A 25,504-nucleotide genomic window follows, 5' to 3' on the forward strand; every position below is an offset into this window, starting at 1 on the left:
AAATGAACACATATGAAAAGGACAAATCACATTTCAGAACAGGAGGAGGATGCTGGGGGGGGGGGGGGAGGAAGGAAGGAAGGTAAGTGTCTGTGAATTGATGATATTAGAGGTGGGGAGAGTGGGATGTTTGTGAGTTAATGGTATTAGAGGTGATAATTGGGGAAGCTATCTTGGTAATGGGTAAGATATCTATTTTCTGTGACCTGAGATATCTTACCCATTACCAAGATAGCAAGTGATGGAGAGGAGGGGAACAGAGAGGGTGGGGTCTTGGGGAAGGAATGTGATTTTAATGGATGGGTGGTTTTCTTGGGTTTTTTTGCTGACCAGACCTAGGGGTTCCTTGCCATTCTGAAAAGGTTCCATGGGAAACCCTGCGGTGGAGCAGGGACCAGCAGGGCTGGGTCCTAGAGCGAGCACAACGCGCCGCCTGCAGCAGAGACCGAGGGAGGGGGTGGGCTGCTGGGGTCTCTGGGGGGAGGGGCACCGTAAACCCTAAGGAGGCCCGGGAACAGGCTCCTCCCTGGTCCAAGCGGGAGCAGCAGCCGCTCAGGCCCCTGCGCTGCGGCACGCGCCCCCTAGGGGGCTGCGGCACCAGCAGGTAGGCGCTGGCCCCGCCCTCCACTCCCTGTGCGCGAGCCGCGACCCTGAATGGCGCCGCAGGTGGGGCGGGGGCGGGGGCGTGGCCTCCCTCCTCCGCTCCGCAGCCAGGACGGAAGTGGGAAGTGCCACTTCCGGGTAACGCACGCGGGCTGCCCTGGAAGCGGAAGTCTTAGGCAGGCAAGATGGCGGCAGGGGCCGCGCACCGGGCTGGGGCCCTGAAGCAGCAGAACAAGCCGCACAAGGGGCGGAAGCACCGCGGAGGGGCCCAGCGTCGGGCGGCAGGTGAGGTCCTGGCTGCGCCCCGTGACGCGCTGCGGCCGGCCCCGGGGGCCGCACTAACCGCCGCGCTTCCTCCCCGCAGGCCGCGTCCCCGCCAAGACCCTGAGCCGCCGTCGCCGGCGGGACCTGAGCAAGTCGGACCGGCGGCACCAGGCCCTGCAGCTCCGCAGGCAGAGCAAGGAGGCGGTGAGCGGGCGCGCCCGGGGCGGGGCGGGGCGGGGGGTGGAAGCTTCCTCACGCGCTGCGTCTGTTTCCAGGTGCTGACGGAAAAGCGAAACCTGGGCGGCAGAGACGGGCCGCCGCACCTGGTGGTGGTGCTCCCGTTGCACGCGGGGCTGCTGACCCACAGGATCTTGCGGGCGCTTCAGAGCGACGGGGCTGCTGTTGTGCACAGAGATGAGAGAGCAGAGGGGTTTGTGCTGCTCTCTCCCCAGTTTAAGCAGCGCTGGCGCTTTGTGACTGCACACATGGGTAAGGAAGCCCTGAAGGGATAGGAAGGTTTCTGCTAGTTCCTCCTGTTTCACTTTGTTCTGCTGAATCTCTTCAGTGTCTCATTCTGATACTGTGTTTTTAGGGAATCTCCATGCTGTGTTAGACCTGGCAAAGGTAGCTGATACCCTGCTGTTTGTACTGGATCCACTTGATGGCTGGGACAGCACTGGAGATTACTACCTTTCTTGCCTCTTTGCTCAGGGACTTCCCAGCTATGGTAGGTGACTTAAAAAGCAGAGGGTACCCCAATGGTTTGGCTGGGGTGTCAAAAGTGATTTCAGAGTTCTGGGATGGAAACTGGTGCAGTAATCCGTTCCTCGTAAAGTAGGTAGATTGCCCCCTGGATATTGCTATTTAGAGCCTTTCAGTGCAGATCATTTGATTTGATGTCATCACTCCCCTGCACCCTCTGAGTGTACCTGTTGGGTTAATGCTGGTGATCTAAAGACATGAGATGCAGCTCTGATCCAGGCTGTCGCTTATGTATGAACACTTATTAGTGTTTTGACAGTTTAGATGCACAATATAATAAGCATAAATGAATCCTTATCTGTACATCCAGTATGTCTATATTATGGATCCCTGCCCCAGTGAGTGCTTTCTCAACATAGATTGTCCTTCTTCAAGTTTGTAAGGTGAATTAATGTCCATTTTTTCCCCCTAAATGGGTGAAGCTACTCTTTTAACTTCTAATGTGACTGTATCACAGGCTTAACCACTTCTGGTTCTGAAAATCAGTCTATTTCTTGGCTGTAACCAACTGATGATTTTTGAGTTTTGACTCTTAACTGTGCGGTTCTTTTTGCTGTCTGCAAGCCCTTGCTGTCCTGGGCGTTCCTGATCTACCACAGAAGAAACAGGCAGATGCTAAGAAGAAATTGGGCAAAGCCATTGAGAAGCGCTTCCCAGATGCCAAACTCTTCCCCCTGAACACTGAGCAAGAGTCTTTGTTGTTGTTGAGGCATCTTGCTGCCCAGAAGCAGCGGCACCTTGCTTTCCGTGACAGACGGGCCTACCTGCTTGCCCACAATGCCGAATTTGTGCCCAGTCGTGATAGTGACTTGGTGGGGAACCTGAAGGTATCTGGCTATGTTCGGGGATGGACTCTCAATGTAAACAGCCTGGTGCATATCGTGGGACATGGAGACTTCCAGATGAGTCAGGTTGATGCCCCTCCAGACCCTTTCACTCTAAACCCCAGAGTAGCTAAAGGCCAGCAGAAGAAGGGCCAGGACATGGAAATACAGGTAAACTTGTGTTCTGGACTCTGAGTGGTCCACTGAACATTATCTGTTGCCTGCTAATTGTTTTAGATGGGGCAGGATCTTAAATCAATGCTATCTGCAATTTATTGCTGGATTAAGATTCACTTATTCTGTAGATGAGCTAATAAATCTTTCTGAAGGCAAAACATTCAGCAAGTAGTGGTCTGTTACAAGTGTGTAGCTCATTGGGACAAACTGATCACAATTGCATTTCCATGTTAACTCTTCTGTCCAATCAGTGTAGTTTTTGTGTTCAAATGTGTCTTTATTTTTATTTTTTTAGATACTTTATCTTGTTTTCAGAAACGTGATTACTCTGCAGTTTTTTACATGTGCCAGGTTATCTTATGTTGTTAAATGTTATCAGAACAGTCTTGCTAAAAATCCACGGTAGGCTTCTGTCAGGTTTCAATATGCCCTCACTCCCAGCAGTCAGCATCTGTGCTCATGCAGTTAGGATGGTCTAAGGCAGTCCGCAAAGCTTTGCCCTCTTTGGACAGAACACAGTTTTTTTAATGGGCATAGTGTGTGCTGTGTATCTGGACTTTTCTTGCTCGTGGTGGGATTCTCTTGGGTAAGGAGTGGTTGTGAAGGGGCTAGTCCTCTGCTACAAACTGCGATGTGCAGTGTGAATGGGGGGAGGGTCTCACTTGATGACTTTGTCTGATAGGATGATTCTGTAAACGGTGTCGTCGAGATGGAAGAAGTCATTAAGGTCCTGCTGAAGGTGGATCCTAGAAAACAGGAGTCATTGCAATCAGAGGTGATTCCCGACCCCATGGAAGGGGAACAGACCTGGCCCACTGAGGAGGAGCTGAAAGATGCAGAAGGTCAGGACTGGCAATATTTCTCTAGCCTTTCCTTAGATTGGTTGGTGAAGTTTTTCCTTTTTAGCAGCTGTAGCTGAGAAGCTTAAGGCTGGGAATGGTATCTGGCTTTGAACTCCTATTTTCAGCCCCTTCCTCTGACTGTTGGGCTGCATAGCTTCTGCCGTTTGACTCTGAATTTTGGCTGGCCAGATTGTTGAGGAGTAGGTCTTGGGATCCCAAGCATCTGTCTGCTGATGGCCATGTTGAGCTGGATTATTCCTAATTGCTGTGTGTCTCTAACAAGGTTGACTCGCCTTCATGGCAGTTCCTGCTGGTCACACTGGGAATTAGCTCAGTTTGTTGGCATGTGATGCCTTCTGGTCAGTGTCTTGCCCATCATAACTTGCACCCTTGTGGCCCCATGTTGCTCCCTGAACTGCTGCGTCCTCTTTCAGGACATTGCCTTTCAGACACTCTGTTCTTGCCACCTCCTTGGGGTGGGTGTCAATAGTCCTTAGCCATGGTGGCAAGTGTGAGTCTATCTGCAGCCCCAAAGTCTAGCCCCTTGCCATTGAGAAGCGCTGCAGTGCATAGGTTGTGCTGCAGTGTGGCAAAGTGTGGTGCAAGGAGGGGACCCAGGCCTGCCTTGTCCTGTCGTCCTTCATTCCCCTTAATTGCTTACAGTGTTCCCTGAGCCACTTCCCTGTGATCCTTGCACTGTCTCGGCCTTTGTATCAAGGCCGTCAGCCTCGGAGATATTTGACAGGAGCTTCTCTCCGGCTCTCCTGAGTCTGCCCAGCACTGCTCCACCTAGGAAGCCAGTCCTGCACCTCCCTTGTCAAGACCCAATGGCTCTCTGTTCTGCTGAGCAGCTCCTTACAACAGGGCAGCCCCAGCAAACTGCCCTTTGGCTCTGTATGAGTCTCTTTCTGATTGACTGGGTTTGTGCAGGCTCCCTCCAGCCTCCTTTTAACCTGCAGGAGTGGGACCACTGCCCTACCATAGTGAGAGAAAGAGCCATGCTCTCCCATCCTGATGTTAGTGATGCTGACTGGTGAACATGAACAGTTCATGAACAGTCTCTGGATTCTGGTTACTGATTTCTGCATGGGCAAGGTGCATTGCTGTAAATTCCTGTGTGCGCTCAACGGAACTTGCTCTTTTGCATGCTGTCACAATTGTGAAGGGGAAATAGAGGGAGCAGCATAGCATCATGTCTGGCATTATTCTAGATAAAGAGTTGAGGAAGTACTAACTGATATGAGGATCTGGCAGGGTCCTTAAAGAAAAGGAGAAAGGTGTTGAAGGTCCCCAAGGGAACATCCAATTACCAGGCTGCATGGATTGTGGATGATGGAGAGGATGGCAGTGAGGAGGAAGAGGAGGATGATAACATGGAGGACGAAGATTTGATGGAAGAAGCTTCCCAGGTAATGAGAAGCTGGCATTAAATTGTGTCCAAGTACTAGTATGCTTGTCACCCTGGAAACTGTCTGTCTGTCCTTCCTACACCCAGACAGGCACAACATATAGCCCAGCTGCTGTCCATGTTCTAAATGGGTAAAGTCCAATGCAGCCATGTGCTCCTTTGTATTACTTTCTCTGTCATAGTCAGATGCCCTTTTATCTAAACTCCAGCGGTGGCTGTGGTCTGCATTGTACAGTTTGCATGCAACCCTTGGAGAGTGTGTGTACATACATCTGCCTATGGACTCTAAAGCATGGGTTCCCAAACTGGGGGCATGCCCCCTTGGGGGGGGGGGGGGAATTCCGGGGGGCGGCGGCGAGGTGACCCTTCTTTCTACACACACCCCCTGTCCCCCCCGGCCGGTCAATCCCTCCCCCTCCCAAGTTTTGCTGCTATTTTTGTTTTTTGTCCCCAGTTAGTTCCTTTTTTTTCTCAACGAGTTTTGCTGCTATTTTTTTGGGGGGGGGGGGTCTCAAATCAAAAAGGGGGCATGATGCCGAGAAGTTTGGAAACCACTGCTCTTAAGTGTATGTTGTTTGTGTCAGGTTGTGGAAAGCAGTGAGGAGGAAGAGCTTGCAGAGGAGGAGTGTGAGACCATGACTATAGCAGAGTCTGCACGGGATGACCTATATGATGAGAAGGTAGATGAGGATGAGGAGCAGATGTTGGAGAAGTACAGGCAGGAGAGACTGGATCAAATGTTCCCAGATGAGGTGGATACCCCCCGCAACTTGCCTGCCAGAGTTAGGTAAGAAACCTCATGCCAGGATGGAAGGAGCGAGTGTGCTGGTGCCTCTCCTTGGAGTTGTCTTGGCTTCGAGATGGGCCGTGTGGAAATGGGACTGACATGCTCTAGTTTGCTTAGTGAAATTGGGGCTTTCCTGTAGTGAGAACCCATGTGGGTGGGCACATCAAACTAAGCCCTTCACCTTGTCTGTCTAGTCCAGTGAGCTGGCGCAGCTACAATCCTACTTTTGTGTGTGTCATTGGGGGCTGATGGCATCAGTATGTTCCTGAATCTTTGTGCTCAGATCTCCTATGGGCAGGATGAATTCCCCCCCCCCCTTGTTCTTTGTGAGCCCCTGAGTGGTGTAAGTTCCTGTAAAGATATAATGCAGATGTTCTTGCAGGGGCCAAGATATTTGCTTGCTGCCTGTTATAGGCTTTGCTGAGTAAAGTATCTGACACTCTGTCCTCCAGATTCCAGAAGTACAGAGGACTCAAGAGCTTCCGGACTTCTCCTTGGGATCCTAAAGAGAATCTCCCCAGGGATTATGCCAGGATCTTCCAGTTCCAGGACTTCTCCCGAACCAGGAAGCACGTCTTCCGGCAGCTAGAGAAAGAGGAAACTGAAGGGGCTATGGTACCTACGTTTCCTTGGCTAACTTATTCACCAGGTTCCCCTTATGTTGTCCAGCTCTCCTCCTCTGCTGTGTTTCCTTGCTTGTGGCAAGTGTGGTTTGGTAGTAAAATTGCACTGCAGGTGGCTGGCTAGCCCTGTCCCTGTGTTGTAGATAAAGTCCATGTCATGCTGGTGTCCTGTCTTCTCTACTCCACTGTTACCCGCACAAAATTCTGTCATTCATGTACTCTCGGGGCTCGGGCATAACTGTTTCAATACAGGCATCCATCCTCATCCTTCTGCAGGCTTGAGAACTCTGTGGGTTAATAGAGTCTCTTACCAGTGAGAGAGCTTTCCACGGTAATATCCCACTTAATCTCCATTTATTAACTTTTAAAAATGAGTAGCTTTATGGCACCTGAGACGGACAAAGCATGGTATTATTGGTGCAGGGTTGAGGACTGGCAGCTCTGGTCTTGGAGCTGTGTCCTGGAGCTATTTCCCAAAGAAATTCCTTTTGGGCCCTAGTTCATATAGTGAAACTTAAGTTCTACTTAGCTGTACTGTAACCAGTTATTTTACTAAAATGTTACTAACCAATCGTAATGTACTGTTACAGAATTACCTAACCAATCAGACCCATTACTGTAATTGATTTTCATCTAGCACAATTAATTATATAGCAACAATTAAGAATCCAGCCGAGATCATACAAACAATAGGAAAGTGAGGACCATAATCATAGAATGAAGATTCCATAACCCCAGTTATTTGGAAGCAGTTTCTTGCCAGACAGAAAGCTGTTAAACTAAGTTTTCTTTATGTATCTTGAGATCTGTCTCTTATCTGGTGATTGTGGGTGCCATTGCAATGAAATCGCCTTAGCAGCCTGGTATGACAGTTTTTTTTAAATGCAATTTAGATGGAATGTATGTGTGTGATTCCAAACTTTACAGCTAATGGCTGCTGTTCTTCAAGCTGGCTGCAGAGGGAAGGCTTCAGGCCTTCCAATAGGCTACAGAAAAAGGCTGTATCTTTACACCACAGGCTGCGAGCTCAAGCAATTCCCCATGTGCATGCTCTCCTGTCCTCCTGTCTCGATAGGTGGGCTGGTATGTTACGCTTCACATCTGCAGTGTTCCTATCTCAGTGATGGAGAGTTTCAGGCAGGGGATGCCTATGGTCCTGTTCTCACTGCTTCCCCATGAGCAGAAGGTAAGTATGTATGATTTTATACGACAGGGCTGTAATCTGTGGTCACCCACAAGAACTGGGAAGCCACTGTGCCTCTTATGCACAACTTTCCTCTCTGGCTTGGCCTTCTCCTGGCCTTCCTGGGGCCTTTTTTTGGAGGTCAGGGTCTGAGTACACAAGGAATCTAGTTCAACCCAACCTGCAAAAAAGGCCCCAGGTTGGGCTCACAGCCATTTCTGCAGGTCCTAGGGGTCAGACTAGAACAGCATGGAAATGGTGTTAGCTGAGACATCTGAAGTTTGCTGATGAACCCTGTATGGCTCGGGGGGTGTTTTCGGCCGGGTAGGGCACCTCTGGCCTAAAAGGAAGATCTGGAGGCCCTTTGGCTGAAGCACCTGGGATGTGAGATGCTGAGACCCTCGCTGCAGACACCTGGCTTGTGGGGCTGTTCTTCTGGCCTCAGCCCTGCTGTTGGCGCTGAGCTTGAGCCTTTCTCCCTTGGCAGATGTCTGTGCTGAACTTTGTGGTGAGGCGGCACCTGGGCAACAGCGATACCGTGAAAGCCAAGGAGGAGTTGATCTTCCATTGTGGATTCAGGCGCTTCCGCGCCTCCCCCCTCTACTCCCAGCATAGCTCAGGTGGGTGTAGGACCCAGTGGCAGGCAAACTGCATACATGGAGTGCAGCCCTTCACTCCCTTCTCTTGCAGATTTCCTGCTGGCTGGGGTCTCTGGTGGGAACCGTGTGATGTCTGAACCTGGCTGAAGGGACTCTGGGGCTTGTGTCTTGGCTTCAAGGGGAAGGGTATGAGTCCATTCGTTGGAGAGGGGTGGATTGACCTGGGTAGCAAGTGGTTTCCTGGCGCTTAGTAAGGCTCGTCCTTGCTCTGGATGGGGCGAGGCTCTATCACCTGAATTGAAGAGCTCTTGTCCAAGGGGTTGGCTCTCAACAGACTATTGTGACATGAAGGGAGAGGGCTAGATGTGACACTCCTCCCCAATCCCATGCTGCTGAGGTTGCTCTCTAGGCTGAGGAGGCAGGGAGAGACCTGAAGAATGTTCCCTGAGCAATGTGTTGACAACCCATTGGGTATAACAAGTGGGGTTCTGCGGGGGTCTGTTTTGGGACCGGTTCTGTTCAATATCTTCATCAATAATTTAGATATTGGCATAGAGAGTATGCTTATTAAGTCTGCAGATGATACCAAGCTAGGAGGGGTTGCAACTGCTTTGGACGATAGGGTCATAATTCAAAATTATCTGGACAAACTGGAGAAATGGTCTGAGGTAAATACGATGAAGTTTAGTGAGGACAAATGCAAATTACTCCACTTAGGAAGGAACAATCAGTTTCACACATACAGAATGGGAAGTGACTGTCTAGGAAGGAGTACGGCAGAAAGGGATCTAGGGGTCATAGTGGACCACAAGCTAAATATGAACCAGCAGTGTGATGCTGTTGCAAAAAAAGCAAACATTATTCTGGGATGCATTAACAGAAGTGTTGTGAGCAAGACACGAGAAGTCATTCTTCCGCTCTGCTATGTGCTGATTAGGCCTCAATTGGAGTATTGTTCCGGTTCTGGGCACCGCATTTCAAGAAAGATGTGGAGAAACTGGAGAGGGTCCAGAGAAGAGCAACAAGAATGACTGAAGGTCTAGAAAACATGAGCAATGAAGGAACACTGAAAGAACTGGGTTTGTTTAGTTCGGAAAAAAGACAGGACATGATAGCAGTTTTCAGGTGTTACGAGGACAAGAGAGAAAAATTGTTCTCTTTGGCGTCTGATGATAGGACAAGGAACAATGGGCTTAAATTGCAGCGAGGGAGGTTTAGGTTGGACATTAGGAAAATCTTCCTAACTGTCAGGGTAGTTAAACACTGGATTAAATTGCCTAGGGATGTTGTAGAATATCACTAGAGATATTTAAGAGCAGGTTGGACAGACATCTATCAGAGATGGTCTAGATTATTCTTGGTCCTGCCATGAGGACAGGGGACTGGACTTGATGCCTTCAAGAGGTCCATTCTAGTTCTAGTATTTTGTGATTCTAACCCTAATTAGTGTGCCTTATTGCTGCCCTGCTGCTTATGCGTGTCAGTTCTGGAGCTGTCCTGTGGGCCCCTGGCTGGTAACTGCGTTTACTTGGAGCTTTTTCTTTTCTAGCTGATAAGCACAAGTTGGAGCATTTCCTGCGGCCTGATGCAGCCCTTGTGGCGACTGTTTATGCACCCATCGCTTTCCCCCCTGCCTCAGTGCTGCTGTTTAAACAGAGGAGTAATGGTAAGGTGACAGAATGAGTAATGAAAGCTAAATCTAGCAACAGAGGTTCCCAGCTTTGACTGATTGGGTCCCATTCTCCAATCTTGCCATGTATCTCTCATGTATTAATCATCTTTCAGGGGCTCAGATGGGGTTAAATTGCCCATTTCCATTCCCTCATGTTCTGGTTATGACCTTATCCTCATTCTTGCTGTGTGACTGCCCTGCTCTAGCTGCACACTGAGCAGTGGCATTCATGTCCACACTGTGCTCCACAGGAATGCATGACCTCATTGCCACAGGATCTCTGCTCTCCGTGGATCCAGACAGAATCATCATCAAGCGGCTAGTGCTCAGTGGTCACCCTTTTAAAATCTTCAGCAAGACTGCTGTAGTGCGGTACATGTTCTTTAACAGAGGTATGTGTGCATGCTGGGCCCTGTGGTCCCATAGGACTCTGTCATGATTTCCAATAACTGGAGCTGTGGAGAGCTGGGCTCAGTGTGACATGATGCAGATCTCTGCCTGGTTTGCTAGCTGTCAGGCTGCTTGAGCTACTAGCAAGAGCAGTTGCAAATATAGCACCAGCTGCACACTGGCCAAAAAGCTATAGTGCATTCACCTAGAGGCACAGCCTGAAGAAACACAAGCGCTGCACGAATAGGTGTGCCCAGGGCAAGCTTCCTGAGCTATGTGGCAGGCTGCTGGGGAGCTGAAGGCCGCTGTGGCCAACTTCTCATGCACTTCTTGTCTTTGATCTGCAGAGGATGTGCTGTGGTTTAAGCCAGTGGAGCTGAGGACCAAGTGGGGCCGCAGAGGACACATCACAGAGCCACTAGGTAAGCTGGGCTTGACATGCCGCACAGCATTGCTTTCTTTTCGTGGTGTTGGGCCACACTCACGGTCCCTGCATCCCTACTCAGATGCTGCTCTTCCCTAGGCCAGGAGAGAGGAGCAGGTGAAATGTAGCTAACAGATTCTATTGCTTTCTTTGCCTAGGGACTCATGGTCACATGAAGTGCCATTTTGATGGGCAGCTGAAATCCCAGGACACAGTGCTGCTGAATCTGTACAAACGGGTCTTCCCTAAATGGACCTATGACCCACATGTGCCGGAGCCGGTACCGTGGGCAAGAAATGAACAGCAGCTCTTCATGCAGGAGCTGGAGATGGAATAGCCCTCTGGGCCTAGCATGGTTGCTGTAGTTCACACTGCCTATACCCCATGTGGGTGCTTGGCTTTTCCAAACCTCAGGAGAAGTAGGGAGAATTATCCTGGATTTGTGGGTACTGTGCCTTTCCTGAGTGTGTCCAGTTTCACTGGCTGCTGCATCATCACAGCTGCCTATGTCCTAGCCTCCACTGTGTCAGTTTATTTCAGTGGTAAATATTTCTTCACACCAATTAAAGTCCGAGTGCCCAGCTTTCTTGGGGTGGTGGAAGGGAGAAGCTGGACTGAGTCATTGTGCAGTATCTGCTGAGCCTGCAGGCTTTGTTCAACTTCTCCCTCTTGCCGGGCTTGAAACTCTGCTGGGGATTTTGTGTTTTGCCCCCTCCCTTGCCATTTGTGTGTAAACTGAGAACATTAAAACATAGGCTGCCATGCGGGGTCAGAGCAATGGTCCATCTCACCCAGCATCTTGTCTCTGCCAGTGGCCAGTGCTAGAGTTTCTAGGGGAGAGGACAGAGCCTGGCAGTTGGAATGAGCCACCCTTCATCCCCCGTTGGCAGTCAGAAGTTTAGGGTTGCTTCAGGCATGGGATTGCAGTCCTGACTGTCTTGCCTAACCATCACTGATGGACTGACCCTTTATCTTGTTCTTCATTGAGCCTGCTTATATAGATAGGTGGCCATCACAACATCCCATGGCAATGAGTTCCACAGTTTAATTAGGCACTATGAGAAAGTACTTCCCCTAGTTTGTTCTACACTTGAAACCTGTTAGTTACATTGGTACAGGTGATGATTTTATAGACCACCATCTCTTCTAAGCTGTTCAACTCTAATCTTACACTCTTCTTGTATGGAAGTTGTTCCATAGCCTTAATCATTTGTTTTCTTTCTCCAAACCTTTTCCATTATATCCTTTTTTGAGATGGGGATCAGAACTAGACACAATTCAGTGTGGGCACAATAGGGTTTATGTAGTGGTATTATCATATTTTCTCTTACTTTTTATCCATTTCCTCATTGTTGAGCATTGAGATGAGGTTTTCATAGAACTATCTATTGTGACTCCAAAATCCTTCAGAAGTGTTAATGCTAATGCAGAACCCACCATAGGTATATAGCTGGGATTATTTTTGCTGAAGTGCATTAATGCGCATTTGTCAATGCTGAATTTCATCTGTCAGTTCTGAGAGTCCCTGTGACCCTTAACTATAAAGTAATTTTGTATCCTCTGCACTGTGCCAGTTCAGTATTCACTCACTGCTTTTTTCAGATCATTATTGGCTATACTGAACAGCACAAGTCCCTGCACAGATCCTTTGGGACCTCACTGTTTCTCCATTATGGAAACTTTTCCTACCTCTTGTTTCTTATTTTGAATCAGTTACTGAACCATGAGAGGGCCTTCCCTCTTATCAGAACTACTTGGTTTCCCTGTTTCTGTAACTTTCACTCGGATTCATCTGATGAAATGGGTTTTACCCGTGAAATCATGCTCTAATGCAGGGGTTCCCAACCTTCCTTTTTCTGTCCCCGTACCTTCCTGGCTTTTAGTAAACCTTCCCATACCCCCTATTCAATATGAAAGGAAATAAATTCTGGACTCTAGAATCCACAACTTTTTTCACTAACACTATTACTTTTGGAATATTTCAATTAGAATAATCTAGTTATTTACCAAATATTCCCCGTACCCCCTTGACAAGCTTCTCGAACCGCCTGGGGGAACGCGTACCCCAGGTTGGGAACCCATGCCCTAATGAATCTGTTAATTTTTGCGGTACCACAGAATTTCTGGTTGGTTTTGCAGATGCAGGCTAACAGGGCTGTCCCTCTGAGATTTGTCACCAATAAATTGTGTTTGTCTAACTTAGTCTTGTCACTTGATACAAAATTGCTCAAGATAGTAAAATCCACAGCAGACTGTAAAGAGCTTCACAGAGATCTCACCAAGCTGGGTGACTGGGCAGCAGAATGGCAGATGAAATTCACTAAGTGCAAATGATGGGTTCTAAATTAGCGGATACCACTTAAGGGCTTGTGGAGTCACTATAGATCAGTGGTGGGCAACCTGTGGGTTCTAGGTGTGGCCTGTAAGACATTTTGCGTACTGTTGCCCAGGCACAGGATTGCCATATTCACTGGTTTCCATCCATACAGTTTTTCCTACCAGTGTTACTAACATGACATGCATGTGAAGTGCTGACAGTACGATGACTGTAAACGCTGTGCATTCCATTTGCATCCAATCACAGTGCTGCTATGGTTGAATCGGCATATCCTGCGGATTCTAGGTATGCAAGCACAGTTACCAAAACTTACCCGATCCAGGGGGACCATCTTGATTATGAAAATATTACAATGAAGGGCCACTTGTGCACCCTGCTGAATATCCTAGAATGCCCATTACTGTTGTAGATAGTTCTTTGAAAACATCCACTCAATGTACAGTTTAAAAAAAAAACCATCTGAGAAATACACATCAAGATAAAATATTGTATTGCTATTATACGTATTTCCTTATTGGACAAACTTCCTAACTGTCAGGGGAGTAAATAAGCACTGGAATAAAGTGTCTAGGTAGGCTGTTGAATCTCTCACTGAAGATATTTAAGAGCAGGTTAGACAAACATCTGTCAGGGATGATCTAGATCAGTGTTTCTCAACTGGTGGTCTGAGTACCCTTGGGGATACTTGAGAAGTCTGGGGGATATGTCAACACAACTGAAATTTGGAGGAAACTGTATTTTTGTTTTATTTTACAGTGGTTTTTTTACTTCTCTACTTTTTACACCCAAAAATTTTATCGCCCACCCAGCTATGTCAAGTTGTTTAAACAAATGTGTTGCAATGGTAGAAAAATTGTGTGTTTGAAAACTGTAGGTCCTGGGGATACTTTTTTTAAAGGGGGGTACTTTATAAAAAAAATTGAGAAACACTGATCTAGATAGTGCTTGGTCCTGCCATGAGGGCAGAGGACTGGGCTTGATGACCTCTCAAGGTCCTTTTCAGTTCTAGTATTCTATGAAGGAAAAGTTATTTACTCCTTCCCATAACATAATTAGGAGTTACCAAATGAAATAAATAAAGCAGCAGGCTTAAAACAAAAGGAAGGATTTCTTTACATAGTGCAGAGTCAACCTGTTGAACTTGCTGCCAGAGGATGTTGAGAAGGTCAAAACTTTAACAGGGTTCAAAAAAAGAGGTAGATAAATTCATGGAGGACAGATCCATCAATGGCTTAGATGGGACAGGCAGGGATGGTGTCCCTCGCTTCTGTTAGGTCTGGGAATGGGTGACAGGAGATGGATGACTTGATTTCCCTGTTGTTCATTTCTTCTAGGACACTTGGCCTTTGGTCTAACCCAGTATGGCTGTTCTTATGAGAGCACGGAGTTAAACTTTGCCAGTCTCCTGTTGCTGAACATGAAAGTGATCTTGCCAACCAATGGTCTGCCTTAGGGAGGCTGACACACCAGCTGTTTGGCTCCACCCATCTATACCAGGTTAAGAGCAGCACCAGCTGCCCCTTAAGATTACAAGGTTTCCCCAGCTTTATTAGAAATCAATTCTTTTTGCTCCTGCTTTTATTATTATAGTAACTTTCAGAGGCCACACTGTGCAAACAGCACTAGGTTCTAAGGCTGTTTCTACACTACAGGGTTTTTGCACAAAAACCGATGGACCGTCCACACCTCAAGTGCATTTTTGTGCAAGAAAATCAACAGAACAGAGGGCTTTTACTGGTAGTTATTCCTCTCTCCACAAGGAATAACTCCTTTTTGCACTACGGCTCTTGCACAAAATGGCAGGTATGGATACTCTGGAGGGGTTTTTGTGCAAGAAACCCCTATTGGAAAAAGCACAGGTGCTCTGATTGCCATTCACAAAACGGCCATCAGAGCTTTCTTGCGCAAGAGCCCCCATGCAGCGTGGACGCTCTTGCACACAAGCATGTCGCTTTTGCGATGCACTTTGAGGTCTTGATGTGCTTTTGCACAAAAACTCTTCCACAAAAGGCTTCCTGCACAAAAACCCTGCAGTGTAGACCAAGCCTAAGAGCCATTTTCTCATTCCTAGAAGTGGCTCGCTCTAAAGTCTGATCAGTTTGCATTTGCCTCTTTGCCAGGGGGGTTGAGCCAAGCCAGGGAGTCTAGGTCCACATTTCCTCCACACAGCACAATGCAAATTTTCTTCACTTCCTGGGAGACTGACTGAAACTGCTTGGAGAGCACAGCAGCTACTCCCACTCTGGCTGTAGGCTCAATCAGCAGCTTCACCCTCTCCCACACCAGCTGTGTTGTTTGCTATTGGGGCAGAGAAAAGAACAGTTACTGTGCTAAGCCATAAAAACTTGGTGTGATACACATCCTTTTGCATGGAGCTTGTGGGGCAGTGCTTTGGAGAGGCATACCCCACAGTTGTGGGTTTCCATTGATACAATTAGTGAAAAGCCTGGGCCACTAAACTGCTGCACCCTTAATGTAACAGCCAACCAGGGCTGCTCCTGATGCATTCTTCAGGCTCACAGTCTTGGGAGGAAATGGAGGAGGCCCTACTCTCAGCCAGCATAGCACAGAACAATACATTGTGGGAGGACAAGGTGGAAGATGGAGACAAAGTTGAACGAGTGAAGGCATCTAGCCCATGCCAAAAGGCTGGACCCTTACAGCAAGAGGGTGCTTGGAGTTAACGTTTACCTTGATCTCCTTCTCTGAGACAGTTAACACATCATCCACTAAATCCTTAATGATAGGCCAGGTGTTGGGGCCAATGTTGGTTTTAACACTGTCTGCAATAGTGCCTGGAGGGTGGAGGTTGGGAGTGAGTTCCCCTGTCACCTTCGATCTGTAGTTGTCATCTGCATTGCAGGGTTCGGCAGCATACACTCTTACGTCCGGTCTCAAAGCCTGCCTAAAGGCAGGGCAGGAATGTGTTATGAATTTGCTGGTGGACGTGGCAGGCCAGTCCATCTCATTGTGCCTTAACTCCCATGGTCCCTACCTGAGAAGCTGCCCTTAATGAGCTGACTCTGCCATAGCAGTTTTGGCTGAGGCAGGCCTTTCGTCTGCCCCTCCTGAAGAAGGGAGTCTGGCATTTCCGGGTGTGACGAATCAGAGCAGCCACCAATGAGCCAGGAGCAGGTTCCTTCATTTACTGTGGGCAGAAGATGAGCCCTTGCTAAGGGCAACTAATCTTACTCTGCTTGCAACTCTAGACCCTGCTGGATGAATGAACGCCCAACTCTCCTCAGGCTGCCAGTATCTCCCATCTGCCTGTGTTTCCAGTTAGAAGTGGTACCATTTCATTCTGAATCACGGCACAATGCTTAAACTAGACAGCATGGCAGCTGCTGTGATCTGTCCTAGTCCCCGTGATCTTTCATTGCAACCTGGGCCTGGAGGAGAGTGCCTGATCCAAGCCAGGAAGAGAGAAAGGGTCAGCCGTGTGAAGGGCTGCTGAGTTCAGATGCTGTGTGAGTGGGAGAACTTCCTCCTCACAACATGAAATGCTCATTTCAAGGCACCAGTGGTCCCCTCCTCTCCTGCCCCCCATTCCCAAGGAGCGAGGCAGTCAAAATGGGAAGTTTACCTTGGCAGCAACTGCTATTCCAGCCACCATCCCTCCTCCTCCAACAGGAACCACCGGTGCATTCACCTGGGGTACCTAGCACAGCAGAGGCCAAAGATAAACTCTTGACTGCTCAGAACCACAGACGTGCTCTAAAATGGCTCGCTCCCCAGATGCTGGCTCTAAGCCCTGACGGCTGAACTTCTGGCTGTCCTCACTCTGCAGGAGCGGATGTATGGCCCCACTTGTCCTCTCCTGCCTGACTTGAATTGTGCTGGGGAGGGTGTCCTCACCTGCTGCAGCACCTCCAGTGCTATAGTGCCTTGGCCTGCGATGACAGCAGGATCCCGACTAGAGTGCACCATCACGCCTTCCTTCTCCTAAACTGTCTGAGCTGCCACCTCCGCACGGGACTGGGGAGACAAACCAGGCACAAAATCTGTTAATGCTGCTGTGTGAACAAGGCCGATTTACCCAGCTGCTGTCTCCCTCCATCCCCGTTACCTTGTCAGTGGGCTCACATGGTACCAGCCTGGCTCCATAGGAGCAGATGGCAGCTTTCTTACAGAGCAGCGCTGTGCAAGGCACCACTATGTGGGCAGGAATCCCTGTGGAATGAAAAGACTGGACAGTGATGGGGGCCTGACCCAGGAGGCACATCCCCTGCTCTGCTGAAAGTAGGTCAGACTGACGTGGAACACAGGATACCCCCATGAGAGAAAACAACCCTGCTGTTCCCAGGCCCTGGGCAAGTAACCACCAGGGTGGCGGGCATAGGAAAGGGATGTGAAGTTGCATGAGCTCAGCTGTTGCATTGGGAGTTCCTAGCTCTACCTACATGAAGTCATGGACAGACCCATGCAGGGAAACACTTCGCCCTGATGGCTGAGATTAAGCCACCTGGCTGCAGGCAGAGACCAGGGGCTGGCTTGCTCCAAGGGATCCTCACATGTAGTTAGGTCAGCCAGAAACTGAGTGGCAGGATGGCTGCTGAACCAGCTGGGAGCCAGGACTGCTTCTTAGCATCAATTCCTGATCACTGGCAGGTTTCTCCTGGGATAACCAGCCACCTCACGCTGGCAGAGCCTTGGCTGACAAACTGGAGCACAGGGCTGCTCTCCTCTTATTGCTCAGTAGCTCGTGTTTCTGGAGGAATGAAGGGGCCAGTGAGATGCCTCCAGCCCCCCTGGCAATGCACAGACAAGCAACTGACTCCCTGTTACCTTCCAGTTTAGCTGCAAAGGCAAGAGCTTGGCCATGATTCCCACTACTGTGTGTAACAATGGCTTTGGGCTGCTCTCTGTTGCCCGGTGCTGCAAGAGCCAGGCTTCTGACAGCATTTAATGCACCATGGATCTGGGGAGAAATCATAGGCTCAGTGAACCTGCAAAAGAGAGAAAGTCTCAGCTCTTCAGGATCAGATGGGGCAGGGATTTGCTGCTACAGCTCCCTGCTCTTGTGACCTAGCTGAGGGCAGCAAAGGGAGTTGGAGAAGCTGCTCCCCTGTAACCTTTTTAATCTGCAAAAATAACAAGTCCAGTGACACCTTAAAGACCAACAAATTTATTAGAGCTTTTGTGAGGTATAAGTCACTTCCTCATTCAAGCATCTGACAAAGTGAGCTGTATCTCACAAAATATGATCAGCTTATATCTGCTGTCCTTGTTTTTGCTCAGACAGACTAACAGCTAGCTCTCTGAAACCTTTTTAACTTGCTTTCCCCGGCAAAGTAGCAATCGTGGAATGTGAATTTCAGTGTGGATTCCTTGAACCAGTACAGCACCATTGTCAGCTTTCCTTCCTCCCTCTCCACTCCTAAGCTGCAGAAACCCCCACCATCTGGAATGGCTCATTTAACCTGTTCCTGATGATGTGGCTGCCAGTAAGCATTTGTAAGTGGTGGTTGTCCAGTAGGAAGTAGCCAGGGCCCACCCACTTTGTTTCTTGGAAGCAGAGGAATGGAAATTTCTAGTTCTTAATGCTTTGGGACTGGACTTAAATTGGTGTCCAAAGCTGACAGGGCTTGAGGGCTAAACTGCCATTGAACCCACATAGCATTTAAGTGCAGAAATCGGGAATGCTTCGTTTTACACATGCTAATGGGGCATGCTCTTGCATTTGAACTTGCTTCTCAAATCCAATCCATGGTCAGATCCTGTTGCATTTTCCTTTGAGCTGCAAAGCTAGGTAGGGGCAAGGCTGCTCCTGCTCCTCCCTTTGCACTGTGTGCTATTAGTGTCAGCTTTACCTTAAAGGAGCCAGTCTTCTGGAAGAGCTCACACTTGAAGAAGAGTCTGTGGCCAGCTAACTGGTCTAGGTTGGAACAAGGTGGATAAGGCCATGGAGATGTGACTGTGCAGCTTCCACATCTGCCAGTGAAATGCAGTACAGAGAGGACATGTTCTGTAAGCTTGGGAGAAAAGAGAAGCAGGAAAAACATCCTAATGGGGGAAAGCCTGCCTCCCCAGGCTCTTAACTAATGCAGAGCAGAGAGGATCCCAGTGCCCTACTCTGAATCTGTGTCTGGACACAGTTTTGAGCTCAAAACCAAGGATGGTGCAGTTTTTAAACATGGACAAATTTGAAATTTAAAAGCAAATCCACGCAACCCCTGTTGCTGTGCGGTTAGGAGGGCTGTCATGGCAGTTGTGCACTAGCACAGGATGGGTAGCCTTTGGGGGGGGGGGCAACTGACCCAGAGAAAAATCATTTGAGAGCTGCGCACACGTGAGAAGCCAAAAGCCCCTCACTGACGGGCCCCTAAGGAGACAGACAGCAGAGCCTCAGGGGCCCAGGCTTGTAGATTGGGGGCTCCAGCCCTCTGGGGGGGGCCCCGAGCCCGGCTCCGGCTCCCCACCCCTGCACTGGAGTGAAGAGCCAGGAGGCGCTGCCTGCAGGGAGGCGGTCACGGGACCAGCCCGCGGGGTACGCCCATTGGCCGGCGGCTGCGAGCACTCAGCCCCCTGCTCCCGAGGGCTGAGGGGGGCGGATCCGAGTGGCGCATGCGCGTCAAGCGGGGCGGTTTGGGCCCTCCCGTGTGCCGTCCGCCCCCTCGCGAGGGGGCGGGGCGGGCCGAGAGTAAAGATGGCGGCGGAGCTGGAGCGGGTGCGCGTCTCGGCCGCGGAGCTGAGGGGGAGCCTGGCGGCGTTGGGGAGGGCCCCGGGGGGCGGGGGCCGAGGTGAGACTTGAGGGCCCAACCCCCCCCCGTCCGTAGAGCCTCGGGCGCGGCGCCCCCCGTGTCCGCGCGTGTCGCGCCCGAGCGGCGCTGGGGGCTGCGCGGCCCCGCTCCGGCTGCACGTGCCCGCGGCCGTGCACCACGTAAACAAACCGAGCCCACGTGGGGCCGCGCTGCGGGGCGCGAGGAGCCCCCATTCGCCGTGTGCGCCTGCGCGGGGGGCGCCGCTTAGCTCGCCGGGCCCCGGCTGCTCGTTTGCGCTCCAGGCCATTGAAGTGACGCGCGCGCCCGCGGCTCCCTGCGCGCGGCGGAGGCCGGGACCGAGCGGTGCTCGCTGCGCTGGCCTGTAACGTGCGTGTCCCGGCCTCGCGCCAGCCTGGCTTGGGCCTTTGCCGCTGCCCAGCTGCTCTGCTGGCCGCGTGTCGAGCGAGTCGCTCCGGTTCCCCGCTTCATGGCCAGTATCGTTCATCCCGGTACCATAGCGCTGGCGCCCCGGAGTTCCCGAGGACTCTGGCCGTAGCTCTGCCCCTAAAGTGCATGAATGTCCAGAGTCCAGCCAGCCCTTTGTCAGTAGTGTCTCCATCAGCAAAATGGGCTTAGGTCTGACTGGACTCATGGGACAGGTGACTGGCGAGTGGCTGTGTTAGGTTCTGTTAATTAAAGCCTGGATAGTGCTTTGAAGATGAAAACTGCAAAATAAATGCAAAGGATTGCTCACGGCAGTCCGTTCCATCATCGCTGATTTCAGGGTGCTCTTAGTTATTTTGCTATTGTCAGGCAGTAGGTGTAGCAGGAGTTGAATGGTTGTGTCTTAGCAGATGCTTTCTGTATAGCCAGTAATATCCAAAGCATATGAGAAATTGTGTGTAGTTTCACTCCTTTGTGACATACTTTGGGATCCACTGGTGAAAAGTGCTACATCCAAAGTTGGTATGGTGCCCCACAAGTTGTTTCCCCCTAAATTTCTCGGCTGGTTTGGAGCTAGCTAATGGCATCATCAAGGCAAGTATGTGTCTGTTACAGAAATGGTTAACTTTCTTTACTCTGAAGTATTGTGAGCAGAGTGGAGTTTTGAGTCTAAGAATGTTGGTTTTACAGATGCTGAACTTTTTTTTATTCAAGGCTGCTTGTGATGGAGATTTGGCAGTTGGCTCCTACAACATAGAAATCTGCACAGCTACTTGTTGAATATGTTTATATGCTGTAGTTTCTTGCAAATTATCCCAGACGTTGCGGCTGTCAAAGTTAAAGCAATGGGAGTCAGGAATACTGCATCTCTTCATATCTATCTTGTAATTTTCAGTCAGTGAGATTCATTTGAGACTGGTTTAAAAGTGCAGCCACTAGCTTGACATTATCATTTCTCTTTGGTCTTTGACTGCATTGTTGTTTGGTTAGAACAAAAGCAATTTAATACCACATTGTTTTATGATGGTGTCAGAACAATCAAGCTACTTCTGTTAATCTCTGTGGAGTATGAAATCCTTCAGAGAGAGAAACCGGGAAAGCTGAAATTCTAAAGTCAAATTTTTATGCATCTAAACAAACTCTGGCCAACTGTCTAGAGGACAGATGTCTCCAGAAGAAGTCCATGCTCACCACTCCCATTTCAGAAGCTTCTCCCATCAATGCTCTGTCGTCATGGATGCAGTTTATCCAATGTTCTAATGACAGAAACTTCAGAACTGCCTCTGTGGTGCCTTTTGTTTCTTACTGTCAATGATTTGGTTAGGCTTCTGGGAGTAGGTTACTGAGAGAAGATCTGTAATTTCCAGTATGTTTTCTTCTGAGCAAGGTGTGTATTTGCTTTGAGTGATTTCTCTCTGTTAGGTAATACTGAAGCCATCTTAGTGGTGGTTTTTAGTTGATATGAAGTAGAACTTATTCTATAATTATGGTGTTAAACCCCAGCCAGACCCACAGATTTAATAGGAATAATGCATAATGCTGATGCATGTGGTAATATTATTTTCATGGTGTTTGTCATGTCAGTTGTGTTCTTTTAAGTACTTCTAATATTAATATCATTACAGAAAGAAAAATGTAATGAGTTGTGGGCCAGGGAGAAAAGAAATCTTCAGAATTGGGTTGAGATGTAGTGTGAATGGGGCAGGGAAAGTACAGAGACCTGTTCCGAATGGCAAGAGCTGCAGAGGGAAAGGCATACAGACCAACAATAGGCAGATCAGGGGAGCCGAGACTGAAATCAGAAAAACAGTAGCAACAAAATCCTTTGCTTGCATTCTGTCTGAGACTCTCAATGTCTCTTATCTGTTTCTTAGTTTGTATGCTGCTCAAGGCTAGGGCAATTTTGTACTTGTTTTTTGTGTAGTGAGGGGTACGTTGGAGGTGCTTAACAAACAAAAACATCCTGAAATAAGGCCACAAACTCAGAGTCATAGGTTTCCTTTCTGCATCCTACTCTGCATTTCTCTCCCCTGCTGTGTGTGATTTCACTTAATACTCAGATAAAGAACTTCAGTTCTAATTCTTAGTTTCAAAACTTCTGCCCCCTTGGAGCCAGCCATCCTAAGACCATTAATTTCTATAATGTTTGTGTCTCTCTTACCCTGCTCTGCTATTCCTCAACTGGAATAACCCCATCTCTTTATCTCTTCTTTACAGAAAACATGAAGGAACTGAAGGAGCCCAGGCATCGGAAAGATAACCGGCGTCCAGACCTTGAAATCTACAAGCCTGGCCTCTCCAGGCTCAGGAACAAACACACACTATTAAAACAGGAAACCTCAGCGTATGAAGAGACCAGATCTGAGGAATCCAAGGATGACATTGCTAGTGACAAAGATCCTGTTGTTACCGGAGGGGGATCTCAGGTCACTGGAGACCTCAGCAAAAGTGACAACCAGAAGCAGAATGGTCCTTCCCAGGGAAATGGAGAGATGGAAAGTAAAACTGTTTTTCAGGGGCAAGAGAGTTTACATAAACACTCTCTCCCAGAAGAGTGGTGTCCCAGGATCATCAGGAGAACCAAGAAGCCAGACCAGCAGATTTATCAACCTGGGAAACGCCTGCAGACTGTTGCCAGGGAACCAGCCAGTCAGCCAGCTAGTGATGAAATCATCAGTAAGATGGAGCAGCTGAAAGCTGAAGGAGATGAGGAGACCGAAAGGGACATTGGGAAAGGCAGCAACAGCAGGAGAACTAAACTGAACAAAGAGGAGAGAGAGGGAAGCCTTATTAGTGAGGGAATGAAAACCACAAGGGGAGAAAAAGGAAAGCGGGTAGAGCGGCTTGACAGAGCCAGGAAATCAAGTGATGATGTGATCCAGGGGACACTGGGTTCCACAAAGCGATACTCTCGTTCTGACAAACGGAGGAGCCGATACCGCACCTGTAGCACAAGCTCAGCAGGGAGCAACAACAGTGCAGATGGAACTCCATTCTCTGATGGGGGAAAGAAGCGACAGGAGCGGGCCAAAGAGAGAAGCCACCCTAGAAAACAGCTCTCTGCTTCCTCCACTGATTCTTTGGAAGATGACAGAATTGGGGAGACTGAAGCTTATGACACCAACAGGAATTCAGAGAGAAAACGTGCAGAGCAGAGCCGAGCTTCTAAAGGGGAGAATGATTGGAGCAGCAATGGGAAGGAGATCAAAGGAGCCCTACGCGTCACCTTTGATAACAAGACCATGAATAGAGACGTTTGTGTGGCGTATACAGACAAGACAAAGCCTCCAAAGGCTTTTAATGTAAGTGACTCCATAGAGGCTTTGGAGGTGAAGGGCAGGGAGCCTCAAGGGAGAGGCCGTGGGATTCTCATCCTGCCTGCCAACACAGACCTCTCTGCCAATGCGGCAGGCTCTCCCGAGTCTACTCAGTCTGGGCCCAGGCTCCTGCTTGGCAGTGGTGTCAGCAAGGGGCTGAGAGGCAGGGGCCGTGGAGGCACCATGCGCAGATTGTGGGATCCAAACAACCCAGACCAAAAACCTGCTCTGAAGAGTCAGACCTCACAGCTTCATTTTCTAGATACTGATGATGAAGTGAGCCCTACTTCCTGGGGGGATGCACGCCAATCCCAGGCCTCCTACTACAAATTTCAGAACTCTGACAACCCCTATTATTACCCCAGTCCAAAAGGCCAAGGTCCTCCGTATCCCTATGGAGGGTACGCTTTGCAATATCAGATGGGCCCCAATAACAGTGTTTACCCAGGAGCTTACTACCCTGGATATGCAGGCCAGTCAGGGCCGTATGTCTGCAGTCCCCTTCCCCCTACCCCTTTGAGTCCTGAGATGGAGCAGCAGATGAGGAACTTACAGCAGCAAGAGCTCAGCAAATTCCTCCGAGAAGCTGGGAACCAGGAACAGCAGCTCAGCAACCTGCTCTCCAGAGACCGCATCAGTCCTGAGGGTCTTGAGAAGATGGCACAGCTGAGGTTTGAAGCTTTCCCTTTGGGCTGTGCTGTGTTGGGATGGGGATGAACTACAGTGTCATCCCCACTGAGTAGACATCTGCAGAATACCACCCTCAAATGTTTGCTCTGTCGTTGGGCAACTCACTGAGAGGGGCTGGTTGTCAGACCACGGCCCAGCCACCTGCCAGAGGGGTGTAGAGGGTGGCTGCCTAGTTCGAGGCAAGTTATGTCTGCACTTGTTGTGCTAAAGAGTTTCATAGAATCATAGGACTGGAAGGGACCTCAAAAGTTCATCTAGTCCAGTCCCCTGCCCCCATGGCAGGACTACATATTCTAGACCCTCTCTGATGTGTTTGTCTAACTTTTTTTTTAATGGGTAGCTGTGTTCATCTGTATCTGCAAAAACAATAAGGAGTTCTGTGGTACATTAAAGACTTAACTAGCCTTGCACTGTTCATATACTTGATAAGTAACTTCCTTCTTTTGATAGGCTAATACATAAATAGATCCCCACCTCTGTGATTTCCATTCCGAACATCTGATGAAGTAGTCTTTACCCATGAAAACTTATGCCTAAATAAACCTGTTAGTCTTTAAGGTGCCACAGGTCCCTCCTTGTTTTTAAAAATGATGGAGCTTCCACACCCTCCCTAGGCAATTTATGCCAGTGATTAACCATCCTGACAGGACGTCCAACCTAAATCTCCCTTGCTGCAATTTAAGCGCATTGCTTCTTGTCCTATTCTGAGAGGTTAAAAGGAACAATTTTTCTCACTCTTCCTTATAATAACCTTTTATGTACTTGAAGGGTGTTATCATGCCTCACTGTCTTCTTTTTTCCAGATTAAACAAACTCAGTTTTTTAAGACTTTCCTAATAGGTCATGTTTTCTAGAACTTTTTGTGGTTCTCTAGGGAAGTGAATGGGTAACTGGTTAATGAGTGATACTTAACCATTACCCAGGAGCAGCCCCTGGTGCGGGCTGGGAGTTGGCAGCCCCGCGGTGGGGGGAAGAAGACTGCTGGTTCCCAGCCTGCGCAGACTCATGAACTAGGGTTTGGCAGCCTCATGGAGGTGGAGGGGTGGGAAGCAGCAGTGGATGGCTGGGAGCCAACAGCCCTGCCAGGCTGAAGCAGCCCCTGCCTGCAGCAGGCCAGGAGGGTGGGGTAGGGTACTCCAGTCCAGTGGTCTGGACTGGGACCCCCATCCACTACTGGTCAACTAGTTAAACTTAATGTTTAACTGATTGGCTAATGAAATGGAGTTTTACATCCCTACTCTTTTCTGGACTTTTTCCAGTTTCCCACTTTTTTCCTGAAATGTGGTGTCCAGAACTGGACACAATAGTTCAGTTGAGGCCTAATCAGCATGGAGTAGAGCAGAAGAATTACTAGTGTCTTGCCTACAACACTCCTAATACATCCAAAATGATGTGTCCCCCCCAGATCCCTTTCTGCGGTACTCCTTCCTTAAGCAGTCATTTGTATTTCATATGT

The 25,504-nt window shown here is 49.1% G+C and overlaps 3 protein-coding genes across 10 annotated transcripts in view; 2 read left to right on the forward strand and 1 right to left on the reverse strand.

Moving 5' to 3' along the window:
- The first annotated feature begins 736 nt into the window (after positions 1-736).
- On the forward strand, positions 737-13,396 carry TSR1 (TSR1 ribosome maturation factor). 2 transcript variants are annotated; one of them, XM_075904443.1, is made up of 15 exons: positions 737-888; positions 968-1,071; positions 1,143-1,356; positions 1,460-1,594; positions 2,194-2,624; positions 3,313-3,472; positions 4,727-4,881; positions 5,465-5,667; positions 6,120-6,282; positions 7,366-7,476; positions 7,961-8,093; positions 9,622-9,738; positions 9,996-10,136; positions 10,482-10,556; positions 10,717-13,396. In XM_075904443.1, the coding sequence occupies exons 1-15, from the start codon at positions 789-791 to the stop codon at positions 10,893-10,895; spliced, it is 2,421 nt and encodes an 806-aa protein (XP_075760558.1). In that variant the 5' UTR covers positions 737-788; the 3' UTR covers positions 10,896-13,396. The 2 variants fall into 2 exon arrangements, with proteins under 2 accessions (XP_075760558.1, XP_075760559.1); XM_075904444.1 differs by lacking the exon at positions 968-1,071 and having other exon boundaries at positions 775-888.
- A 1,594-nt stretch (positions 13,397-14,990) lies between these two features.
- Positions 14,991-19,101, reverse strand: SRR (serine racemase). Its single transcript, XM_006118018.4, is given in 8 exon segments — positions 14,991-15,194; positions 15,588-15,797; positions 16,480-16,554; positions 16,752-16,871; positions 16,963-17,066; positions 17,682-17,814; positions 18,707-18,777; positions 18,780-19,101. Coding segments are annotated over 8 exon segments (996 nt in total). The 5' UTR covers positions 18,859-19,101.
- A 340-nt stretch (positions 19,102-19,441) lies between these two features.
- Positions 19,442-25,504, forward strand: part of SMG6 (SMG6 nonsense mediated mRNA decay factor) — a 157,907-nt gene continuing 151,844 nt past the window's right edge. For 2 of the 7 annotated variants that reach the window (XM_075904438.1, XM_075904442.1), the window contains exons 1-2: positions 19,481-19,636; positions 22,259-24,029. In XM_075904438.1, coding sequence (XP_075760553.1) covers positions 19,543-19,636; positions 22,259-24,029 — 1,865 coding nt within the window. In that variant the 5' untranslated portion in view covers positions 19,481-19,542. Of the gene's footprint in view, positions 19,637-20,026; positions 20,636-20,706; positions 21,429-22,258; positions 24,030-25,504 lie in introns of those variants that run through there. The other 5 variants (XM_075904436.1, XM_075904437.1, XM_075904441.1 and 2 more) reach the window with 5 other exon arrangements.

This window comes from Pelodiscus sinensis, chromosome 21 (genome assembly GCF_049634645.1).
Source record: "Pelodiscus sinensis isolate JC-2024 chromosome 21, ASM4963464v1, whole genome shotgun sequence".
Lineage (NCBI taxonomy): Eukaryota > Metazoa > Chordata > Testudines > Trionychidae > Pelodiscus > Pelodiscus sinensis.